The sequence below is a fragment of the Sinocyclocheilus anshuiensis genome, unplaced genomic scaffold (assembly GCF_001515605.1).
Source record: "Sinocyclocheilus anshuiensis isolate Anshui unplaced genomic scaffold, SAMN03320099.WGS_v1.1 scaffold180, whole genome shotgun sequence".
Classification (NCBI taxonomy): Eukaryota; Metazoa; Chordata; class Actinopteri; order Cypriniformes; family Cyprinidae; genus Sinocyclocheilus; species Sinocyclocheilus anshuiensis.
In genome coordinates, this window is record NW_015554093.1 from 1,369,782 (window position 1) to 1,390,691 (window position 20,910).

The 20,910-nt window shown below is 39.1% G+C and overlaps 2 protein-coding genes across 7 annotated transcripts in view; one reads left to right on the top strand and one right to left on the bottom strand.

Moving 5' to 3' along the window:
- Window positions 1-3,938, bottom strand: part of LOC107669314 (serine/threonine-protein kinase MARK2-like) — a 50,466-nt gene extending 46,528 nt beyond the window's left edge. For 4 of the 5 annotated variants that reach the window (XM_016461486.1, XM_016461481.1, XM_016461483.1 and 1 more), the window contains exon 1: window positions 2,821-3,938. In XM_016461486.1, the coding sequence (XP_016316972.1) occupies window positions 2,821-2,871 (51 nt within the window). In that variant the 5' untranslated portion in view covers window positions 2,872-3,938. The remainder of the gene's footprint in view (window positions 1-2,820) is intronic. The other variant, XM_016461482.1, reaches the window with a different exon arrangement.
- A 2,083-nt stretch (window positions 3,939-6,021) lies between these two features.
- LOC107669312 (uncharacterized) lies at window positions 6,022-15,434 on the top strand. Of its 2 annotated transcripts, XM_016461479.1 has the most exons (5): window positions 6,022-6,270; window positions 7,952-8,009; window positions 9,443-11,610; window positions 12,303-12,608; window positions 13,148-15,434. In XM_016461479.1, the coding sequence occupies exons 3-5, from the start codon at window positions 9,459-9,461 to the stop codon at window positions 13,411-13,413; spliced, it is 2,724 nt and encodes a 907-aa protein (XP_016316965.1). In that variant the 5' UTR covers window positions 6,022-6,270; window positions 7,952-8,009; window positions 9,443-9,458; the 3' UTR covers window positions 13,414-15,434. The 2 variants fall into 2 exon arrangements, with proteins under 2 accessions (XP_016316965.1, XP_016316964.1); XM_016461478.1 differs by lacking the exon at window positions 7,952-8,009.
- The last annotated feature ends 5,476 nt before the right edge of the window (window positions 15,435-20,910 follow it).

Consider the following 20,910-nt stretch of genomic DNA (forward strand, 5'->3'; position numbering starts at 1 on the left):
ATACCGGTTTCGCGGTATATGACGGTATTTATTAATTTTTTTCCATGCATGACCGGGTGTAAACCACATTTTCTATTGATTGAGAGAGGAAATAGGCTACTGCAGTAGATTGACTTAGAATGCCCTATTTTACTGTCATGATGAGTGAATATTGTAGAAAAATTCCACTTTAAATAGTGACGAAACACGACCCATTTATACATGTTAACCAGGAGTCACTCTCATTTATAATCGCGACATCGTCTGCTAAAATCAACATGCATGTACAGTATATGCATGTTGAGCGGCTATGCGGTGGTTTTGGCTATATTACTTTTTTGTCTCATCCAGCGCACTGCCTGCGTCTGAGTAACAAAAATTTTTTTTTTATTATATTAATAGACGAACTATGCTCATATTTATAATTCCAAACAGTCAGTAAGCGACAGGTGCTTGGAAACACTGATTTGTACTCATTTATTGGCGAGTCGGCTGTGGTACGGCCAGCTGAAAGCGATGCTTCTCTGCCGCTCACTGCACAGAACAGACGCAGAGAGAGACGACACTGCGCCGGGAGAGTCAGTGTGCTACTGGTTGAAGAGCAACTACATATGGTGCACACATCCTATTGAATTCCCGGTTTTTAATTACAGAGGCTTGAAGGAAGACATTCAGGTCCACGTGAATGACTAATATCTGACAAGGACACGAAAACCACCCCGAAGACGCAACACACACACGAAAGAGGATACCGATTGTGAGAATGTTGCTGAGTGACAGATCACAACCACATTCAACACTGGCGCTCCATGGACTAGAAGGTGACAGAGAAGCAGTGGCTCTGAGTAATGGGCAACTGTCTGAGATGCTGGGGAAAAAAAGCAGGGTAGACTGGCACAAGGGGGAGGGGGGATAAAGGAGGGGTGTGAGCCAGCTTGTCGTTTATCAGTATTTTTATCACACCGTGACTATTTCAAGAGGAGGGAGGTAGCAGCCAGTACACAAATAGATGCCAGCTGAACATCCCCCCATCAGTGAAGCGCTACGACGCTTCAGCCTCTGAGAGTCTGGGACACCCGTGTCAAGCTCAAACTACAGGTGATCTTCTAGAAAACATGACTTTAAACTAAGGTCAAATGATAAAATACGTGAGGACTAGTGAGACCAAAACAACTGAAGGATGACTATTCAAAAACGGAGTGTTTTATAGGGAATATTACACAAGATTTTGCAGAGATTTTCTCCCATGACCTTGCAGATCCTTCAGTATCTGGTTAGGTAAGTCTTGACAAACACATTGTGCATGAAGATCAACTAAAATTTCAAAATAAAAACACACCTCCAATGACTCCCCAAACCATGCCTGACTGGAAATGCCACTCCAGATTAACAGAGCCGTGGATCTCAAATCTTTGCCCAGAAACACAGAGCTACGACTCCTATTATTGCTTAAGGAGTAAATTAAAAAAGTCTTTATCTGACCTAAAAAAAACAAAAGGGTTTACAAGGAGAGAAGCCTGAGATGATTAAAAACCATTACACTACATCAGGCCAAACGGATTATAGTTGATTCCCTCAATCCACATTAAAAGTTCTTGAGGAAAAAATGCTGACCAACATTTTCAGCCTGCAAATCACGGTAAGACTGGGTATGGCTTGGCAAGAGACATATTTCAACAAACATTTCATCTCCACTATAAACAAGCCATACACTCCAACTGACTCCAAATCAGTCTCAAGAGATTTCAGCTGCAAGCTGCTTACTGTTGGTACAATTCTGTCAGTGAGTCACTGAAAGAGGATCAGTCTTTTTGGTTAAAACTGACCTCAGAAACAAGCTACCCAGTACCCACCGTGATTAATTTTAGAGAGAGCTATTACGGTTTAGGCCAAACAAATGATCTCAAGATCTGAGCTCAGATCAAAACAGGCCACTTGCATCTCAAGTGTAATGTGTGATGAAATTCCTCTAATGCACAGCATCAATTAAACCTCGATGAATACCTAAAATTTAAAAAAAAATAAGCAGGAAAACTTATGTATAATTGGTGTACATCTAAAAACAGTAGTTTTAGTACTGACCCAACTTCATCCACAAATGTCTGACTTAGTAGTTATAGCCTAAATGCCAACCAACAACTACTAAGAGCATCTAAGTTTACACACAAAATGTAAACTACATTATCGCACAGCTCTCTATATAAAGTTGGACATATATAAATCTACATATATCCAAGGTTATTTGTATACATACAATGCATTTAGCTAAAGCAATACATACCTGTATAGAAAATCCCCGCTGCGTGTTTATATCACAAAATATAAACTATATTATCAAGATTTTCTATAACGCTACTTTAAAACAATGCATATTGTAAAAAGTGCTACAAATAAAACTGACTTGACTTAAAAAGCAGAACAAGGCAACCACATCGATGTTGAATCTTCCCAACCGCTGAACTTTCTGCAAGGGTCCAGAAAGTAAACTGGAAATATACATCTTCTCAGACACTAACTAAAGAAATCAAGTAATATCTGGAAAGAACTCATGACATCTCAAAACAAGCATTGTTAAAAACACACGTCTCTTCTTTTAGTAGCAAAAAGGAAAACTATTAGTTAAGACTGTTGCCTGTTTGTACTGCAATACTATTATTATTACGTTTTTGCTAAGAAAAACAAGCAACTAAAGAGGTTTTGTGCTGACAGGTAAACTAGAGAATCATAAGCTGTATTTACTTGTAGCTAACTAAGCCATTTTGTTTGTAAACCAAACAAAACTTAACCAATACATGGGTGGATGATATTCCTATTTTTGAGAAACAGATGGATTGGACTCACCTGTCCAGTGGAGTGGTCAATCAAGGGTAACAGTGGTGTCCTGGTCGACATCTTCTGAGGTTGGATTTGACGGTTTATTTTCTGAAACTGAACGTGTTCACAGCTCTCACAATTCAATCAAAAGTGAAGTGTCCGAAGTCCAACTTGTTAAGAGCCTCCTGCGCTCGGTGTGAGTCCCCAAACCAGCACAGATTAACTGTTGTTAGCTTTTAAAAAATTCCCGTCATTAAGTCATAGTTTGTTTACTAGTCTCGGCAGGAACGTGAATTTTATTATAAAATTTCGACGAACCCTATCGACGGGTGTCAACATTGAATGCCGACTTCCTATGTGATTTCCTACAGTTAAAGTGGTGATTTTTCGGGGAAATTATAGCATTAAAGAGGAGACAGATTAATCTGAACCCGTCAGCTGATGAAAAACAACAAAACTGTTCCCAGCACAAATGTGCAAAATAGAGTCCGAGGACTCACAAGTTTTATTAGGCCGGGTGGCAAAAGGGTCCCCAATTTAGCCGTAACTATCAATGTTCGGCTGTATACTGTTGTGCATCTGTAATGTCAGAAGTTAAGTCCGGGTTTCTTCTTCTCAAGCCTGAAGAAAGACACATGAAAATTCCGCTTAGCACACACAAAAAAAAACTTTACAGCAAGTTATCGAGCTGCTCCTTCCAGTTAGCCAACTCAGCAGCGCTCAAATAAGCGTTACTCCGAGTAATGATCCGTCATACAGGTGTAAACATGTCCGTTTCAAAACCAAATCAAACACTCGATGTCGTCTCGAGGTAACAAACTAACGATCCAAGCACAAAATCATCGCGGAGATGCTCGCCTACTGGCTCTCTGCGCCTCTGAAAATCACATCTAACCTGCTAAAGCGCGTTAGCTGGCCGGGTGGCTTCGAAAAAGTCGCTGATATTTTGACAGTGTGATTGTAAGAATACGTCCTAACCGTAGCCCAGTTGTTAATGGCTGTAAATTGGTCGGTTCCAGTCGGTGGTACGCGACGAATTACATCTGTGAGCCGTGAAAAGCCATATAGTCGGGCGGTCACGACTGGTACCGCAACAGCGCCCGGACGCCAATGTTGTTTGCGTTCAAGAGAAATGTGACACCAGTGGATCGACTTCCTTTGCCTCGCTCACATAGAGCTTTAAAATAAAAGTCTTTCATTCACACCTCATTTTAAACTTAAAGTCTGATATGCATATTCAAAATGCAAAATAAGTATTTATTTTATATATAATAACGTCTTAGTAAATCAGTTATCGATTATTTAATGGTGATCAAATGTCTAATACCAGTAATTTTGACCTTGTACATTTTTTGTCCCCATGAGGAAAACATCATACAGAATAAAGTTTTTTTGAAAATCTTAAAATGCAGAAAGTTTTGTGTGAGGGGTAGGGTTAGGGTAAGGGGATAGAAAATACAGTTTGTACAGTATAAAAAACATTACTTCTATGAAATGTCCCAATAAAACCTGAAAACCCAATGTGTGTGTGTGTGTGTGTGTGTGTGTGTGTGTGAACTGTGAAATGTAAATTTGTACTTTAAGAATTCACATAATTATATCAAAACGTATGTGCATTCAGTAAATTTTCCTCATTAAAATGTTTTGCATACACATAAATGAACAGTGCTTTTGGAAAAATCTGTTAAAAATTATGTAGCTCACATAAAATGAAGACACCATTCAGATTTATTATACATGGGATGGGTTCCTTCATGGTGGTTGCCATGTTTAGATCACTGAATAAATTAATAATGGATGCCAAATGCACTTGTGAATATATTATACCTGCAGTATACCTGTCAGTATAAAATCCTACTGTCATATGAGGCAGTAAAATGTAAACATGACTGCATCTTTACAGGGATGTATAAAAAAGACCTCTTTGGGATTACTGCTGAATTACAGATCCTTCTCATTTGACACACAGAGATGGATGTGGTTATTTCCGTATCAGGAAAAAGTGAACTGAATGCCCTAAACAAATTGAACTGAAACAAAAAACTAAGACTTTTCATTACCAAAAAGATAACACTTCAGGAAACCGGTAGCAGGTGAAGTTGTTCCAAACCTGTATGAATTTCTTCTTTGAAGAATGTGTCACAGTTGACAGTAGTAGCTATTGACCTCTAACATTCTTCAAAATATTTTTTTTATGTTCCATAGAACAAAGAAAGTCATACAGGACTGGAACACTATGAGTGTGAGTAAATGGTGACAGAATTTTCATTTTTGGATGGACTATCCTTTTAACAACAATTGCAAACAAAATGCATAGTACTATAAAAGCTCCAAAGGAAGGCAATGAAATCACACTATGTGCAAGCCAGATAAACAGTCTATGAAAATGTTATGTGATCATTTAGCAGTGGCTGTCAGACTGTTACACTAAAGGTGACTGCAGATGCTGTTACCTGCATTGTCTGCAGATTGAAGTTGTTCCAACAACTGATTGACTGGAATTGAAAGCTATTCATATATACCTTACATATTTTTGCCATGCATCTCTTTAATTTTTATTTCTTTATTTTGTATTATTCAAATTTATTTATTTTTTGCTCATCTCTATGGCATACTTCTCAGTTTCTGATCGTGCCCTTTCATTGGACTGTGAATGAAGGAATGAATGCTTTGCTGCCATCTCTAGGCGTTTGGTAGAATAAAATAAAATAAGGTGTAAAGCAAAAGAATGCCCTTTTTTGTCAGTTTACCAATGGTGAGGTCCAAGAATTTAATTTTTTTGGGTGATCCCTTTAAGAGTAAAGGTGAAGTTGGCTTTAAAAATAAGTAGCTTGTGTTTTTGTCAATAAATAAATAAATAGCAGCCAGGGGCCCCAGTGATCTGTTTGCGGTGTGGGTCCAGGGCCCTGAGTGATCAGTTTGCTCTTAAGCTGCAAATACTCTTTGCCATTTTGAAACTTCGAACTTCAAAGTTTATTTGAAAAACAGATTTTTTTTCCCTTGACAAACTAGATATCGTCTAAAATACTGCATGTTTTGTACCAGCTACGTTATATAGGAAGCGTTTCGTCACATTTTTTTTTAGCGTTTCGTCACATTTTGTTTGTCATTGGTCTAGGATGATGTCACCTGCACCGAAACCCCGCCCCTCACCCCCCACATAGCGCGCTGTCTCATGCACACGTACAGTTCACAGAAGCGCACATTGCATTACGCTGGCGTGTCCATTGTTGTTGTGTTGATTGTGTACACTTGTAAGGACAAACGCTTTGAGCAGTATGAGGAAACACTGCCTGAATGTCATATACTGATGGACATCACTGGATTTATAAAGTGTAACCCGCACATTAAGGCAGACCATAGATAACTGCAGCTATGTAAATGTCTCGCGCACTGGATCAGAATTGTTGCGCGGAGAAACACAAGGATCTCATTTTTCACAAAACATGACGATACAGCGGACGTGCAGCTTATAACGTAAGTCATTTTTTTCCTCCTTTTATTTTTGAGGCCTTTCATATGCATTGATGTGTCTAAAGGATGCATAATGGCTACTTAATATTTTGTTTTCAACAAAATGTCGCCCGAGTTTTATTGCAGCTATTGTTTATTCTAAAAAAATATAGTTATAATAAAAAATCTTCCCTTAGTTCACGTTTTAGATCTTGTCTATAAAGACACGCACCAGAAATCTACGCAAAACGTTTGAATTGTAATGCAGATGCATTTGAAATATAATAAGCATCATTTCTCTTAGCACTCGCATTGAAATGGTAGTGAAACTGAGCTCAAATGGTGAAGAGACACTGGACTACAGTGGAAGCGCATCCGAAGTCGCGTGACAGCATCAGCGTGGCCTAACAAGTGACAGTCAATACAGTTGCAAATTTGTGGAGGACGTTCTTGTTTTCGTTTTCAGTGACTAGTTTAGGCCTAGATAATATTGTACTTTTAATATTTTTTTCCTTTGGTGAAACATCTATGCAAGCGTTTGCTCAGACTTCGCATTAAGCGTAATTTTGCTTGGACAGTTGTTAAAACGTCCGAAACAAAGGCTCCTCCTAATTACTGCTGTGATTCCGCTTTCCAGTGAGAGAAACTGGAAATTCAGGGGCAATGAACGTAATGACGTGTGACGATGCGTGAAGTCATTCCACTGGATTTCACCTTCTTATCTTGTTAACTTTCACAATTTTTATAATAGTTTAAAACAATGCAGTCATTTCATTAGGTAAAGAGTTGAGCAGGCCCATGCATCTGTCGCAGACTGTTGACTTGAATGTAAAACATGCCTGGAAATTATTCATGGTAATGCAGTAATGCACGCCTGCCTGTAAATTAAAGATAAATGCTTATTACATTAATGACGTAAATATATGAGGTCTATGAATATATGGCCTTCAGGTCAATGCTCTGACTCAAGTGACATTTAATTTGTTAAAATAATTCCTGCACTGACACTTTCTTTTCAAAGTATTTTGTAGGTAACTGGATAAATGACAAGCAGATGAATATTTAATATGACTTGTTTTGTGGTAACATTTCTGCCAAGAGTAGAGACGCTGTGCTTGAAATTACCTTAATATAGCTTTTAATGATAAATAAAAATGTAAATTCCGTCACCGGTTTGTCATTATAACATAAACAATTACACTTCCTCAGTATTAGATCTGTTACATCCCTGTCGTAGACAATTTTATAAAGTAGTGGGGACAAAATCCGCCATGACCACGATGACCTTTTGTTCTTTCTTTCTTTTTTCTATCTTTCAGTAATGTATCAGACACAGTACTTGTTTGTTTTCATGGTTCAGTTATCATTTTGCTGCAACATTACTGTATTTACACAACCACACACCATTCTTTTGTGGTGATATGAATGAAACCTGATCGTTGTTTTTGTGCTCAGCCGGTACCTGGGCTCATCGATGCTGATGCTGTACATCTCCTACACAAGCACATGATGATGCCTGAGCGTGTGCTGCTGTTCCCCTGCTGTGCATGATTCATTGCAAAAAAAAACATTACACACGTGGTTTCTGTGTGAAATACTGCTGATAAGGTGTTTAGTGTGTGAGTTAAAGTGATTGGAGTGATGTTGACTTGCAATATGACAAATCTGGGTCAATGTAACCACCCACCCCCCTTCACTACCACAGGCTACAAAAGGCAAGACTGAAAAAAGCAAAGAGGATGAGGATGCCATCACCAGGCTCTGTGCGTGAATGTATGCATGTGGAAATAAGAGCATGGTGTGCTGGCTCTGTCCTGGGTTCTGTGTGTGTGTGTGGGTGTTGTGTTGGGGTATATGTCTGAAGTGCTGTTGTGCATGCCTATTCTCTGTTGTGCATGCCTAACTATTCTCTCTGAGCTGCTTTATATTCTCTTTTACACACACACACACACACGCATACATTTGTTATCTTTTTCATTTTTTTTTTCTGTTTTCAGACTTTGGCACTTTATTCTTAAAGGAATAAAAATGAAAATCCTGCCATTATTTACTAATCTTCTTGTCATTCCAAACCCAAATGACTTACTTTCTTCTGTGGAACACAAACAGAACAATTGAAACCTGTTTTCCATGTTCGTTTCTATGCAGTGACACTGATGAATCCTGAGTGGACTGAAGCTTTTAAGTGTTATAAAGGATGCAGAAGCATTATAAAAGCGGTCAGTCAATGTAACTTGCACATATTCCAAGTCATTATCCAGGCTCCATTTTTGCAATACCTCGGAAAATACCAACACAAACATTCTCCTTTTGTGTTCCACTGAAGAAAGAAAGGTGTTTGGGTTTGGACGATGAATAATGGCTAGATGTTAATTTTTAACTGATCTATTCCTTTAACCTTCTCATGGTCTTTTCATTGACATTTCATAATGTCTAATACCAATGTTTCAAACCGTCATTATTTAGAATAATGAGCTGATCTGCTCTACTCTGTGGAGGGGTGGTTAGTGCAGCCATCAGATTATATCTCTATTAGAAAAATTATAACATTATTCCATTTACGTTTCATTACGTTTGACTATAACAGATGTTTTCAAAATAAACTCTGTAAATGTGTGACTTAATAATCTCCAGCAAAAAAAAAAAAGACTTCTCATAAACGGTCAAGAAGACAAGGACGATATACAGTCGTGATAACCAAGAATATACCATACAGAATATTATCAAATTATGTCAATATTTCCTTGATGTGACATCACTACAAAGCTACCCCCTAATTTATACAATTCTTTACACAGTTCGCTTGTGTGCTTTTAATGATTATTTTATACATTTGGTAGATGTGAATCCCTGGAATTTATGTTAACAAGGGTAATGGGTCAGAAGGATTTTTCTGTTATATTAGGACTTCTCTTACTGACAAGTCTGTAACATACCCTTGTGCTGTTCTTTATTATTTCACAGTGTTTAATTACAAGTAAGGTTGTGAATGACTAACAGAAGACTGTCTTCTGTGCTTAACTCATCACAATTTTGATGTAATTCTGTGTGCTGTGACTAATATTAACTGTACGTGCAATATTCACATAATGTATGTGTCTTCTATGTGCACATTTCAAAAATTGCATAAGTACCAAAATGAATGGGCACTGTGATATTAATTTGTTTTTTTTCTTTCTGCATCCTAACCACACAGCTTTGCTCAGCCCCAGATGCCTCCGCTCCCTCTTGACGAGCGCATAGTGGTTATTCAGCGCCCCAAAAGTTTGGCCTTGCGCGTGGCCTCCCCACCAACCACATCACAATCTTCCTCACACCGCCCAGCCACTCACAACGAGCCTCCACCCCACTTACCACAACCCCAACACCCATTACCCCGTTCCCATCCAGGTTCCAAGTACCTGTCTCTGGAATGCAAGCGCAGGCAATCATCCCATGTTCAAAGATATAAAGGAGAACGAGGTGCTCCCTTTGAGGGCAGCGGCCACAATGCTAGCCATTGTCACAGCAATGGGACAGTAACTTTAGGTCCCAGACCTCACAAGCACACGCATACCATTGACATTAAAGTGTCTTTGGACAAAGGTGGAAGAGGAGGATCTTACATAGACAAAGACCGCAGCAGTAGTCTTACCCGAAGTGGACGCATCAAGGGGAACAAAACTAAACGGGTGTCCCTGCACTTGGATCCAGGGCAAGGTGAAAGGAAATGCAAAGGAAAGTCTTCCGAATCAGTGGAGAAGCACCAGAACCATCATCAGAGTCAAAACAGGACTCAGCACAGTAGCCATCATCCAAACCAACTTACAGTCTCTCCTGGAGGGATCTTGGAATTTGTACCAGCGCAAAGACAACAGTCAAAATCCAAGCCAACAAGAGAGAGAGACTTGTCATCAAAGTCTTGCTCTGCAACTACCAGCTACCTGTTGCACAGTGAGAGGAACGTATCATCTGTAGGAAACAAAGAAAACTCCAAACTGGGACCCCGCCACCAACTGCCACATGCCCACAGCCTATCCCGTCACCACAGTTCAGCCCCATTACCCCATGCTGCCATCCTAAACCCTCACTACCCTGCTGTACCACCCTCACTCCCTTCCCGAGCCCCTTCCTCCTACCAGCACAGTCAACCCCGTCCCTCACACACTAGAGAACATCGGCCCCAAATTCTTCACGCATTGCCCCTCTCCCCTACTTCCTCCCAAGGAGGCTTCCCCAGTCCTGACCACACATGTACAATTGACTTTTCCCACCCCTGTGGCTGTTGGAGGTTGGTGCGTTGTAGAAGAGGTAGAGGTCACTCGTCTGGCTGCCCCGGTCATAGTACAAGCCCATCCTCTTCATTTTCTCATGCCCAAGGAACAAGTGCTGCCAACGGAGGTGGCGGAACCATGGGATTGAAGACTTTAGGAGGGTGTCTGTCAACTGCTTCCACCACCAACACCTCCTCTTCTAACAGCACTGTCTCAGACTGTCGCACAGGGCTGCTCAGACCTTTGAGTTGTGCATCCTGTTCTGGAGAAGCTGGAGGTTTTGAGAGCCCTGCTGCTTTCCGTAAGAAACTGGTTGGGGGTTGTTTACCCTGTACTCCCCTATCCTCATCTGCACCTCTTCGAGCACTCCAGAGTTGCGTCAGTGGGTGCAATCCCAAAGCAAGCCAAACTGGCAGCTCCACATGCAGTTACTGCAGTAGTGACCCCATTGTAGTGACCTTTAACCCACACAGAGGGAATCCTCCCAACCTGGGGCGTAATATTGGTGCACATACCATGGGAGGATACCAGCCTGATGATGATGATTACAGTGTACGCACAATTTGGCCGGAGGAGCTAGCAAAGAAGATGACTCGCTCTAAAACCCAACCTATCCACCACAATACAGGTATTGGAATGGGCTCAGGGAGAACCTGCATGGGCCACAACCAGAATAGTGGCAATGGTGGCAATCCTGTAATCCTGGACTGCCGGAACCTTATGGAGTTCACTCGTTCCCAGTTGACAGATCAGGCAGGACGACGGAGGCTCCAGCAAGGCAAGATGGCAGTTTTGGACTTTATTGGATCAGGAAATAGCGGGGACCAGGGTAGAGATTCCCTCAAGCGGCTTTGGAACAAAGGAGCAGATGCTTGCATGGTGGATGGCAACGGGTTTGACGATGAAGTGCTTCCACAATCCCCATCCCTTCGCTCTCCGTCTCCAGATTCCCCTCCATCCTTCTCACCCCCACCCTCTGCTCCTAGCACACTTATTAAGCCCAAACCCAAACAGCGAGAGAGGCAGGGGGGACACACCTTACCGTCTACACAGTCGCTCCACTTGGTCCTCAACTCACTCAACAGAGAACAAGATGAGGAAAATGGACGAGGTAAAGATGCTAATGTGCAAGTACACAGCAGGTTGAGTGACATCTTTATAATGTGTTGTTTTTGACTGACCATTCAGAAAGACAAATATAATCTCTCCACATTGCCAGTCCGACTTGAATGTACTGACCTTGATTTCATTTTCTCATCTTCCATTTGGCTGTAGGCCTTTCTGCGCTGATAGTATTAAAATTAAAATTATAGTTAATTCAATCTGTGGGGTGCATAATCCTTGTTAGCCTAGCTTCAGAAGATTGCCAGAGTTACATTACCCATGATGCTCTGGTAATGTAACTCAAGTTTTTCTCCTTAAACCTTTTCTATCTTTAATTCTTTTTCTTAAATTTCAGACTGCTTTATCCTCTGTTTTATGTTTTACTGAAACTCGTTAAGTTTTGTCAAAGAACTAAAGGATTAAAGCTATTCTATGGGGGAAGAGTGATGAGACTTCAAACAGGAAAGATAAGGAGGAAGGATTAATATTAGTAAAATTATTTGATTTTCTTACATAAGGCCTTGATGGCATCATACTCGGACAGGATTTTAACCCGTGTCATGTTTAATTGACTGAAGAGAATCCTATACCAGCACACCTTTCTTAGATGGTCACATAGAGTGGACTATTTCAACATATAAGAAAACAAATGTAATCAATTGTTTTTATTTATTTGTTTATTTATTTATTTTTTGCCAGTGCACCTTTCCCTCCCCCTCTCCTCATCCCTCCCAGCGTCACTATCTGAGGAGAGTGTTATGACCCCAGATGTGGAGAATGCTGTGATTAGCCCCATCCTCCCTTTCCTTTTCCTGGGCAATGAGAGAGATGCACAGGATTTGGATCTACTGCTTCGTCTCAACATTGGTTTTGTGGTCAATGTCACAACCCATCTTCCCCTCTACCACCTGGACACAGGCTTGGTGCGTTACAAAAGGCTTCCAGCTACTGACAACAGCAAGCAGAACCTGCAACAGTATTTTGAAGAGGTTTTTGAGTTTATCGGTAAGAGACGTTGTCAACACTTTTGTAGTTTAAATATTTACAGACCCCATGAAATTTCTGTCCTGTGAAAACGTATTTCTTATTGAATCGGAAAGTGTGGCTGGGGTATATCAAAGGGTTTGTGCCTTTCTTTTTTAAACGGCTAATAGCCTTATAGCCAATAACCTTTAGTGGTATACCATGATTTGCAACTTGCTGTCAGTTGCAGGTGGTATTATGGGGGTAGGACCTTCACAATCCAGAGAGCATTTGATTGGACAACAGTTTGTGTAGTGCAGGATGAGTCCTCAGTATTTTTGGTTTGTGTTTCTGGAAACTAATTTTTCAGCTTTACAGCTAATAGATATGGACTAAAAGCCAAAAATCTCTTGACTTTTATGGGGTATTTAAAATCATCTTCTTGCCCTGTTATTTCTGTGAGTTTATTTTTAAATTGCACATCAGTTTATGCTTCATTCTGTCTCAAAGCCAGTTTGAGTTTGTAGAACTGTAGGCATGTGACCATTTTTTGATGTGTGCCACACCTTTTTTTGTTTCAGAGGAAGCTCACCAGTGTGGACGTGGTGTTCTTGTGCACTGCCAAGCAGGTGTGTCCCGCTCCGCTACTATAGTCATTGCTTACCTAATGAAGCACACCCTCATGACCATGACTGATGCCTATAAGTATGTGTGGGGCCGGCGGCCAATAGTCTCCCCCAACCTCAACTTCATGGGCCAGCTGCTAGCGTTTGAGAGAGACCTCAACTCTGGGGTAACACCTCGCATCCTCACCCCCAAACTGAGTGGCCTGGAAACACAAGTTTAAAAGGATGGTGCAAGAAAGAAAATTGTGAGAAAACGAGCGGGGAGAAGGAGATAAATAGAAGATGGAATTGGTGGAAAGAAATGGATGGATAAAAAAATAAGGATAAGAATAAAGCCGTTTGACAATAGCAAACAGTTGAAATTGAGGATTTCGAGAAAGAGATGACAGAATTATCTAGATGATGAAATCAGTCAAAAAGAAATAGAGGAAACAGTCTTGGTCTATTTTAATTGAAGTACCTTTATTCTTTCTGTTTCATACAAATAGCACTTATATGACAGTTGGTAAATGGATGTTTGTGCTACCCACCCTGATACTCTGTTAATTATGTGCCAAGTTTTCATTCAAAATAATAACCCAATTCACTTAAATTATTATTGTATTACTATTATCAAGCTTGGTTACATACAAAGGCTGTATAAAAGTATTTGGGGGGAGACAAATGCAATCAAAGAACTCTGGCTGTCAAACACAGAAAAAGATCCGATGTGTTGAGACTCTCAGAACTGTGACATGCATCACATTCGAGACCCAAGAGCTGTAGCAAACTTCAAACTCCTTTTCCACTGTGCACAGAACTTTTCTAGACAGATTATTTTTGATTTGGGAGATCATTTGAAGGCACTTTTGGGTTACTTTGCGTTAGCTGCCAACTATTTATAAATTTCTCCGCTGACATGATTCATTTTGCCTTTGAAGTTTTTTTCGATACTGCTATTTTTGTTACTTGATTTTACATCTTGCATTCTTTATCTTAGTGTCTTTGTGTGGGTGGTGTGCAATAGTGTTGATTGGGAAGCGGAACTGATTTATTTTCACTTGGACACTGTTTCACTAATGGACATTTTTTATGGGACATGAACCAGCCATTCTAATGGCAGATATAATCCAAAAATCATATATTTCTTTTTTATTTCCTGCTTATGATATTGAACAGAGGGCAATTTGTATAAAGCACTGTGTAATGAAAAAAATTTGTTAAAAGCAAAAGTGGATAATAGACTATACAGTAAGTTTTTCTTTATTTTATCCAACTGACTATTTATTTTACTTTGAGCAGGCAGTGCAATGGCTTAAATTTACATGGATTTAATTTTACTTTTTGTGCTTTTTGTATGTTATGTTGCTGTCTTTGTGCTCCAAATGGTGTTTAGAAATTATGAGTAGAAAGATTTTGTGCAATTTAATTTTACATTTTAATAAGGAATATGTACACTGTTTATTACTGTGCAAAATTACTGTGACTGGAGCAGATTGGGCCAAGTCATCAACATGAATCTTACTCTTTAGTATAATTTGAATTTGAAATTCAGAATTGCACATCAAGGTGACGTAGATATTTATAGTTTATGCAAAATCAGCATGAAAGTTCCAAGGTGATAGTGTGCAGGTGTTTTCTGTCATTTGCATTTCTATCATATTCAGTTCACTGCATAAGAAAAATGAACACTCTTATCAGCTTTAATGCCTGCCCTGTTTTTAAACAGCCTGCCTAATTTGGCCATGATCAGATTTTAGTGCTCTCAGGACTGTAGTCAAACACTCTGGTTTTGTATTAGCAACCACGAAGTAAACCCAGAGCCCCTTCCTCCATTTAAATTCTTCCTTAATTTTCCTACCTTCCTTTTTCTTTCTGTATGTCCTCTAAGAGACTATGCATCATTGTGGGAATACATTCTGTGAAAAAAGACTTGGTTCACTCAGTTCACTGTGAAACATTCTTCTTCCTGCATATTGTCAAGTTCTCAGCCTTGGTCCTTGAAGCCGCCTCTCATCAGTCTTGACAAGCGAGGAGTTTGTCTGCTGTGTCTGAGCTCTTATCTGCCTCACTAAGCCATTGGGCCTTCACACACCACTGCTGAGTCTCCGTTAATGTGCTCTGCCCAGCAACGCGTGACAAAGTATACTATATTGCATTTCAGTTCAAATACGCTCCAGTTTAATCCCCCCGCCCCCCACTGTACCTAAAGTAAAGACATGTGAAGGTGTTTTCTTACAGGTACAAAACCACAGAAATGCCCCCAAATTTTGACATCTGATTTATCGAAGACGACTGCTATGGATGACCAGTTCAGTGCCATTGCTGTGTTATTTTAGGGTCAGCTGCTGCTTGTATTTGTCATACAGTGAGTGACACGCTGACTGTTTCTTTCTGTCTCTCTCTGCCGACAGTGTTTTTGTCTGACACTGTAGCTTGATTATGCCCAGAGGAAACGATTAGGTAAGCAACACCTAATAAATAGGTCTCAATGAGGTGACAGAGCTCTGAGACAAATCTTAATCTAAAAAGCAGGATTGGGCAAAATTGGGATTTCAAGAATCCTCCATTTAGTTCATGAGTTTGAATTTGATTTGAATTGACCACATGCCACAGCATATTGAATTGAAATGGCGTGAAGAGGAATTCAAAGAAATTCAACACACAGTTACATGCCCCCATGTCTAGAATCCGTGAAACGTTGGATGTGTATGTACACACAATACTGTACGCAATACTTTCAATACTAATTCCTTAAATTGAAATTTGAATTACAATTCTCCTTTTTGCTACCTCAATTCAAATTCAGGAATTGAATTGGAATTTAAAAGGCAATGTTATGAATGCCACGCAACCCTGCTAAACATGGACGCTGCTGAATAGCATTTAGCCTAACAATATGTATTTTTAAAACTTGAATTATTTCTACTTTAGAGTATAATTACTAAACAGATCCTTTGGTATCTGACAGTACCTTTTTCTTCCATTATTTCTTCGAATTCATCGTTTACCATTTTATTAAACCTGCCAGTTGCCCCAAGTCTGCATGAGTAAATGTATAAAGTGTGTTTTACGAGAAAATAAATGCCGGGGATGCCTTTTGGTACAATAACCGTCTTCCGAGTCAATGTAGCACCTGTCAACGGAAAGAAATGGAAGCACTTGGAAGTTTTGTTATTGTTTGGATTTGTTTTGCTCTGTTATATCTGTTTAGTGTGCTTGTGTGTGTGGACGTGAGAAGTCAGTCTTTGTGTTTTCTGTGTGCTCGACATGTTGAGACATAAGAGTAAGGTGGGTGAATATTTCCTACCATTTTATCAAGAATCCCAGCCTCAGGCCTGTTAACTGTCATCGGCACAACTCAAGCTTCACTGTAAGCTTGCATCTGTCAATGCCAATAGCCACTGCTATATGCCTCCTTTACCCTGGATTTTCTCTTCCAGGCACTGGGGGAAAATTTACCTCTTTGCACATTCAATCATACCTTTCACTGTAGAAAAAATATTGCATAGGCCTACCAGAATCACCTGGCAACACTGAATGAATAGCGCTGGACATCATAGACCTGCACTGCTGTTGGCTGTCCACATGTTGAGTATCTTATTGTATGAAAGCTGAATTTGTTTATAAAATGTGTGCAAAGCATTGAAACTGGATACTATATATGACCAGTATTTCCTGTGTTGAATAATCTTATATACAGAATATGGTTTGCACATAGAAGTGAACTAAATGTAAAGTTTTGTGTAGAAAAAGAACGTTGTAAATTTGTGAATTGATTCTGTGGCTTTATTCATGTATGTAATGCTTGTTCTTTTTTAAATTATTATTATTATTGTTGTTGTTTTTATCTAATTTTTGTGCCAAATGCTGAAATGAAGGTTGGCATATTGACTAAAAAGAATTGCCCTCCAGAAAAGAACATGTTTGAACTGCTCAGTTATCAGTGTTTTACCTTCTTCCCCAGGCAATATGTTGTTGTCATATTCTGTTACTGTAACTTTACACTTTACCTACAGATTTTCTTACCCACTAAACTGCTAAATTGCTCATTGAAGATGTTATATTTTCATATGTTGATTTTGTTTTGTTTGATCATGGCAATTTTATCAGTGACTCTTTGGATAGAGGTTTATAGCTATCCCTCAAGGGTTGTTCTTTGATGTACTTTGAATGCATGTTGCTCTAAACTGACCTTCCGGTCTTCTCTCCCCTTCCTACTGACTCAGCCGTTCTCCCCTGTGAGAATTCAGTGCCCACGCTGCTTCAGAGAGAAGACGGACAAGGCAGCCAGTGTTGGTTTGACCATATACTTGTGTCTACTTTGGTTTTATCACTGACAAATGATGGAGCTTCATCCTTTTCCTGTTTAAAACTTTACTGTGAGAGACTGTGATACTGTTGTGAAGCAAAAATGATTAAAAGTGTTAGGCTGATCCTTGCCGGTAATGACTATGAAAATAACAAACCTCTCTCTCAAAAAAAAAAAGATTGGCTTATAATAGAATTGTTCATTGATATTCTCGCAAAGCTAAAATGAGTTGTTGAAATAAATTTTTTTTTACAAATTGACAATGCTGTAGTGTTTCTTTTCATATGGCCTTTGACACAATATACATATTGGTATCTTGCTGCATTAGTCTAGCTCTCCCAAAAGCAGGACCAGTTCATTCAGAACCAGAGATGTTGGGTTTGGAAATTATTGGTTGTTACAGTATAGTCAATGAGTTGTCAGATTACTGCTGTGTTGTGCGACTGCGTTGTGATTTGGCACCCTGAGGGCTTGGATCAATAGTCAGCATGGTCTAATACAGGACAGCTATCATATCAAAGCGAAACCTAGGTGCTGCTCTCTCCAGGCGAGACCTCTCCAGTCTCGGTTTCCATTAGCTTTCAACGCTGTCCTCGTAGTGGTCTAATCTCAGTGTCAGTGAGAAAGTCAGAATGATAGAACAAAGCTAAAATGGTAGTGTGCCTGAGAGGGATGAGAAGAGAAACTGGGGCAAAGGCTTTTAGAATGTGTGTGGAATCATGCGCGTGTGAGAGGCCAGCATAAAAATGCTCAAGAACACTGCTGATCCATGTCCCCAAAATCCCTCTGTAATATTGGTGAATCTTGATGACTCAATTCTGCTGCCTAGTCTTGAGGGTATGACTGTTATGTGATTTAAGTGCATTTTAATTTACTTTAAGTTCTCTATTAGGATAACGGATAACTGCTTTCTCCCGTTTTTGAATTTGATTGGCTGAGTGGCATTCCAGGAGTGTTGATATAGGCCTTAAAACATGAGGAATGATTAGTCAGCACACGTACTTACATTTGGTCTTGAACTGCATACCAACACATTTAGCAAAGCAACAATGTGCAAAATTGATCTCGCATCGCTAACAGCTAACATCCAAGTATGCCCAGTAGCCAAGCACCGGCGACTGCATTTATGTACTTGCATCCAGTGTTGGGGGTAACGCATTACAAGTAATGTGAGTTACGTAATCAGATTACTTTTCTCAGGTAACTAGTAAAGTAACGCATTACTTTTTAATTTACAAGAAAATGTCTGATTTGATTTTTCAAATAATTAAAGGCAGTTACTTTGTTTTCCCTTTTTATTGACTGATATCTTTCCTGTCCCCATGTTGAGAGAAATGTAGTGCAGAGGCGTTGTGTAAACGTATGCTGTGTAAACATGATGGTTTCTGTAGTTCTAGACTAAATGTGAACATGGATTTATTCATTTCACTTGTACAAAAACAGGTTAATTATTCCTCGGAATTAATAAAATCAGTGAAAACAGATTATTACGCAAGCCTGCAATAATTAAATGTTGCCACAAAAATATGTAAATGTTTATGTATTTAATCCCTTTTTGTTAACAAGTGTCTTTGTTGCTGACCTTCAATAATCTAATTCAACCATACTAATCAGCAAAAATGACTTAAGATAAACATAACATTTGTTTCTTTTTCTTTTCGTTGTGTGTGTGTGTGATTGAGAAGAAAGTGTTGAACTTATCCTATTCTTCATGCAATTCAGAATGGCAGCACAGCTGAAAGTTTTGTTTGAGCTTTTTGAATTTACATTTCCTTCAGACTGGGGATTACTCAGTTCACTTTTGGTGTGAAAGGGCTTTTACATTTGCCAAAAATAAAACTTTTTATATTAAATAAGCAAGCCCAGGCCATTTGAGAAAAAGTAACGCAAAAGTAATTACTTTCCATAAAAAGTAACTAAGTAGTGCAGTTAGTTACTTTTTTAAGGGAGTAACGCAATATTGTAATGCATTACTTTTAAAAGTAATTTTCCCCAACACTGTTTGTGTCCAGTATGTTTCTTGCCATACAGTCCAAAAGACAGACTGTTAGTCAGTTCATTGAATCGTTCGCAGCTGTTTCACACATCAAAGTAATAATGGGACACTTAAGACAGAAAACAAAAAGAGCACTGCATTATAATCCACTGTAATCCAATCCTGGATTATAATCCACTGTAAGAAACAAAATTTGCAAATGTCTCCTATAATTTATCAACTTGAGAATAAGGCAATGACCAGTTATATACATAACATTATCAAATGTATCAAACGTTGGAGACTATTTTTAATTGGAGCCTTGTACCCCAGAACTGATGAAAAGCTAGAAAATCCCGCCACCACCAAATGGGGTGTTGTTCTGAATAACAGCAGGACTGTGATTACCTGTCACCATGTGGCTATGGCCCAATCACAGCCGTGATGATAATTAAACCAACAACAAACATCTTACTCAAATTTCGAATAATTTTATATTTGATATAATTACATATTCTATGCATTACCAAAATGGCTTAGACATTTATCTAATGATTACTTTGAACTTATAAAAGAAGCATCCAGTCTTTGTGTTTTGAGGCACATTTCACTAAATCTCTGGAGTCGTCAAAGATGTTGCCCAGCAACACTTTTTTTTTAGGTGCAAGGGAAGCATCACTGATAAAAAAAATGTTTTTAACACATTGTGAGCTCAATGGTGCTGATGAAATGGACATATCTCAATCTGCGCTTTATACAAATATCAGAAGTCTTGTGGGTATAAAACAGGGATTATGCAAAAGGCTTTTCATGTAATATAGGTAGGTGTGGTTTATGTGCCTCCTCAAATCACCTGTGGCAGGCAAATGTTCTTATTTAGTACCTGCACCTGTGAAGAGGTTGAGAAGCAATCCTGCTCTATGGTTTAATTTCAACACTGTACTGACATTACCAGGACATAATGTTTGCACAAGAAAAGGTCCATTTCATATTTACAAATTCTTGGAAAACACGACAATCAGCATGAAAAAACACTGGGGACCTCTGAGGACTTGTGAAGAAAGGATGGGGACTGCATGGGGAGATAACTGTCAGGCATTTGCTAAAACCATCAGCTCAACTGAACATCTAATCTGAAGGTATTGTGAATGATTTCTCTGCAGCATTACAGAAGAATTTGTAAGATATATTAATATTTGTAAGATAGATGATATTTCAGTTATATCAGAGTATTGTATATGTCAGTTCAGCTAACATCTGAACATGTTCTTAGAAATCAGACTTTTTAATGTAGTTAATTGGTTCTTATTTTTTATGTATTTAATTATTGAGTAAATTTATCATGCACTGGTACTATGTCTGAAAAATGATTAAATAACATGAAATCCTGAAATGTTGCAGGAAATTATTTTCTCTGAAATATTTTTCCTAGTGAAAAAGAAAATGTGTATA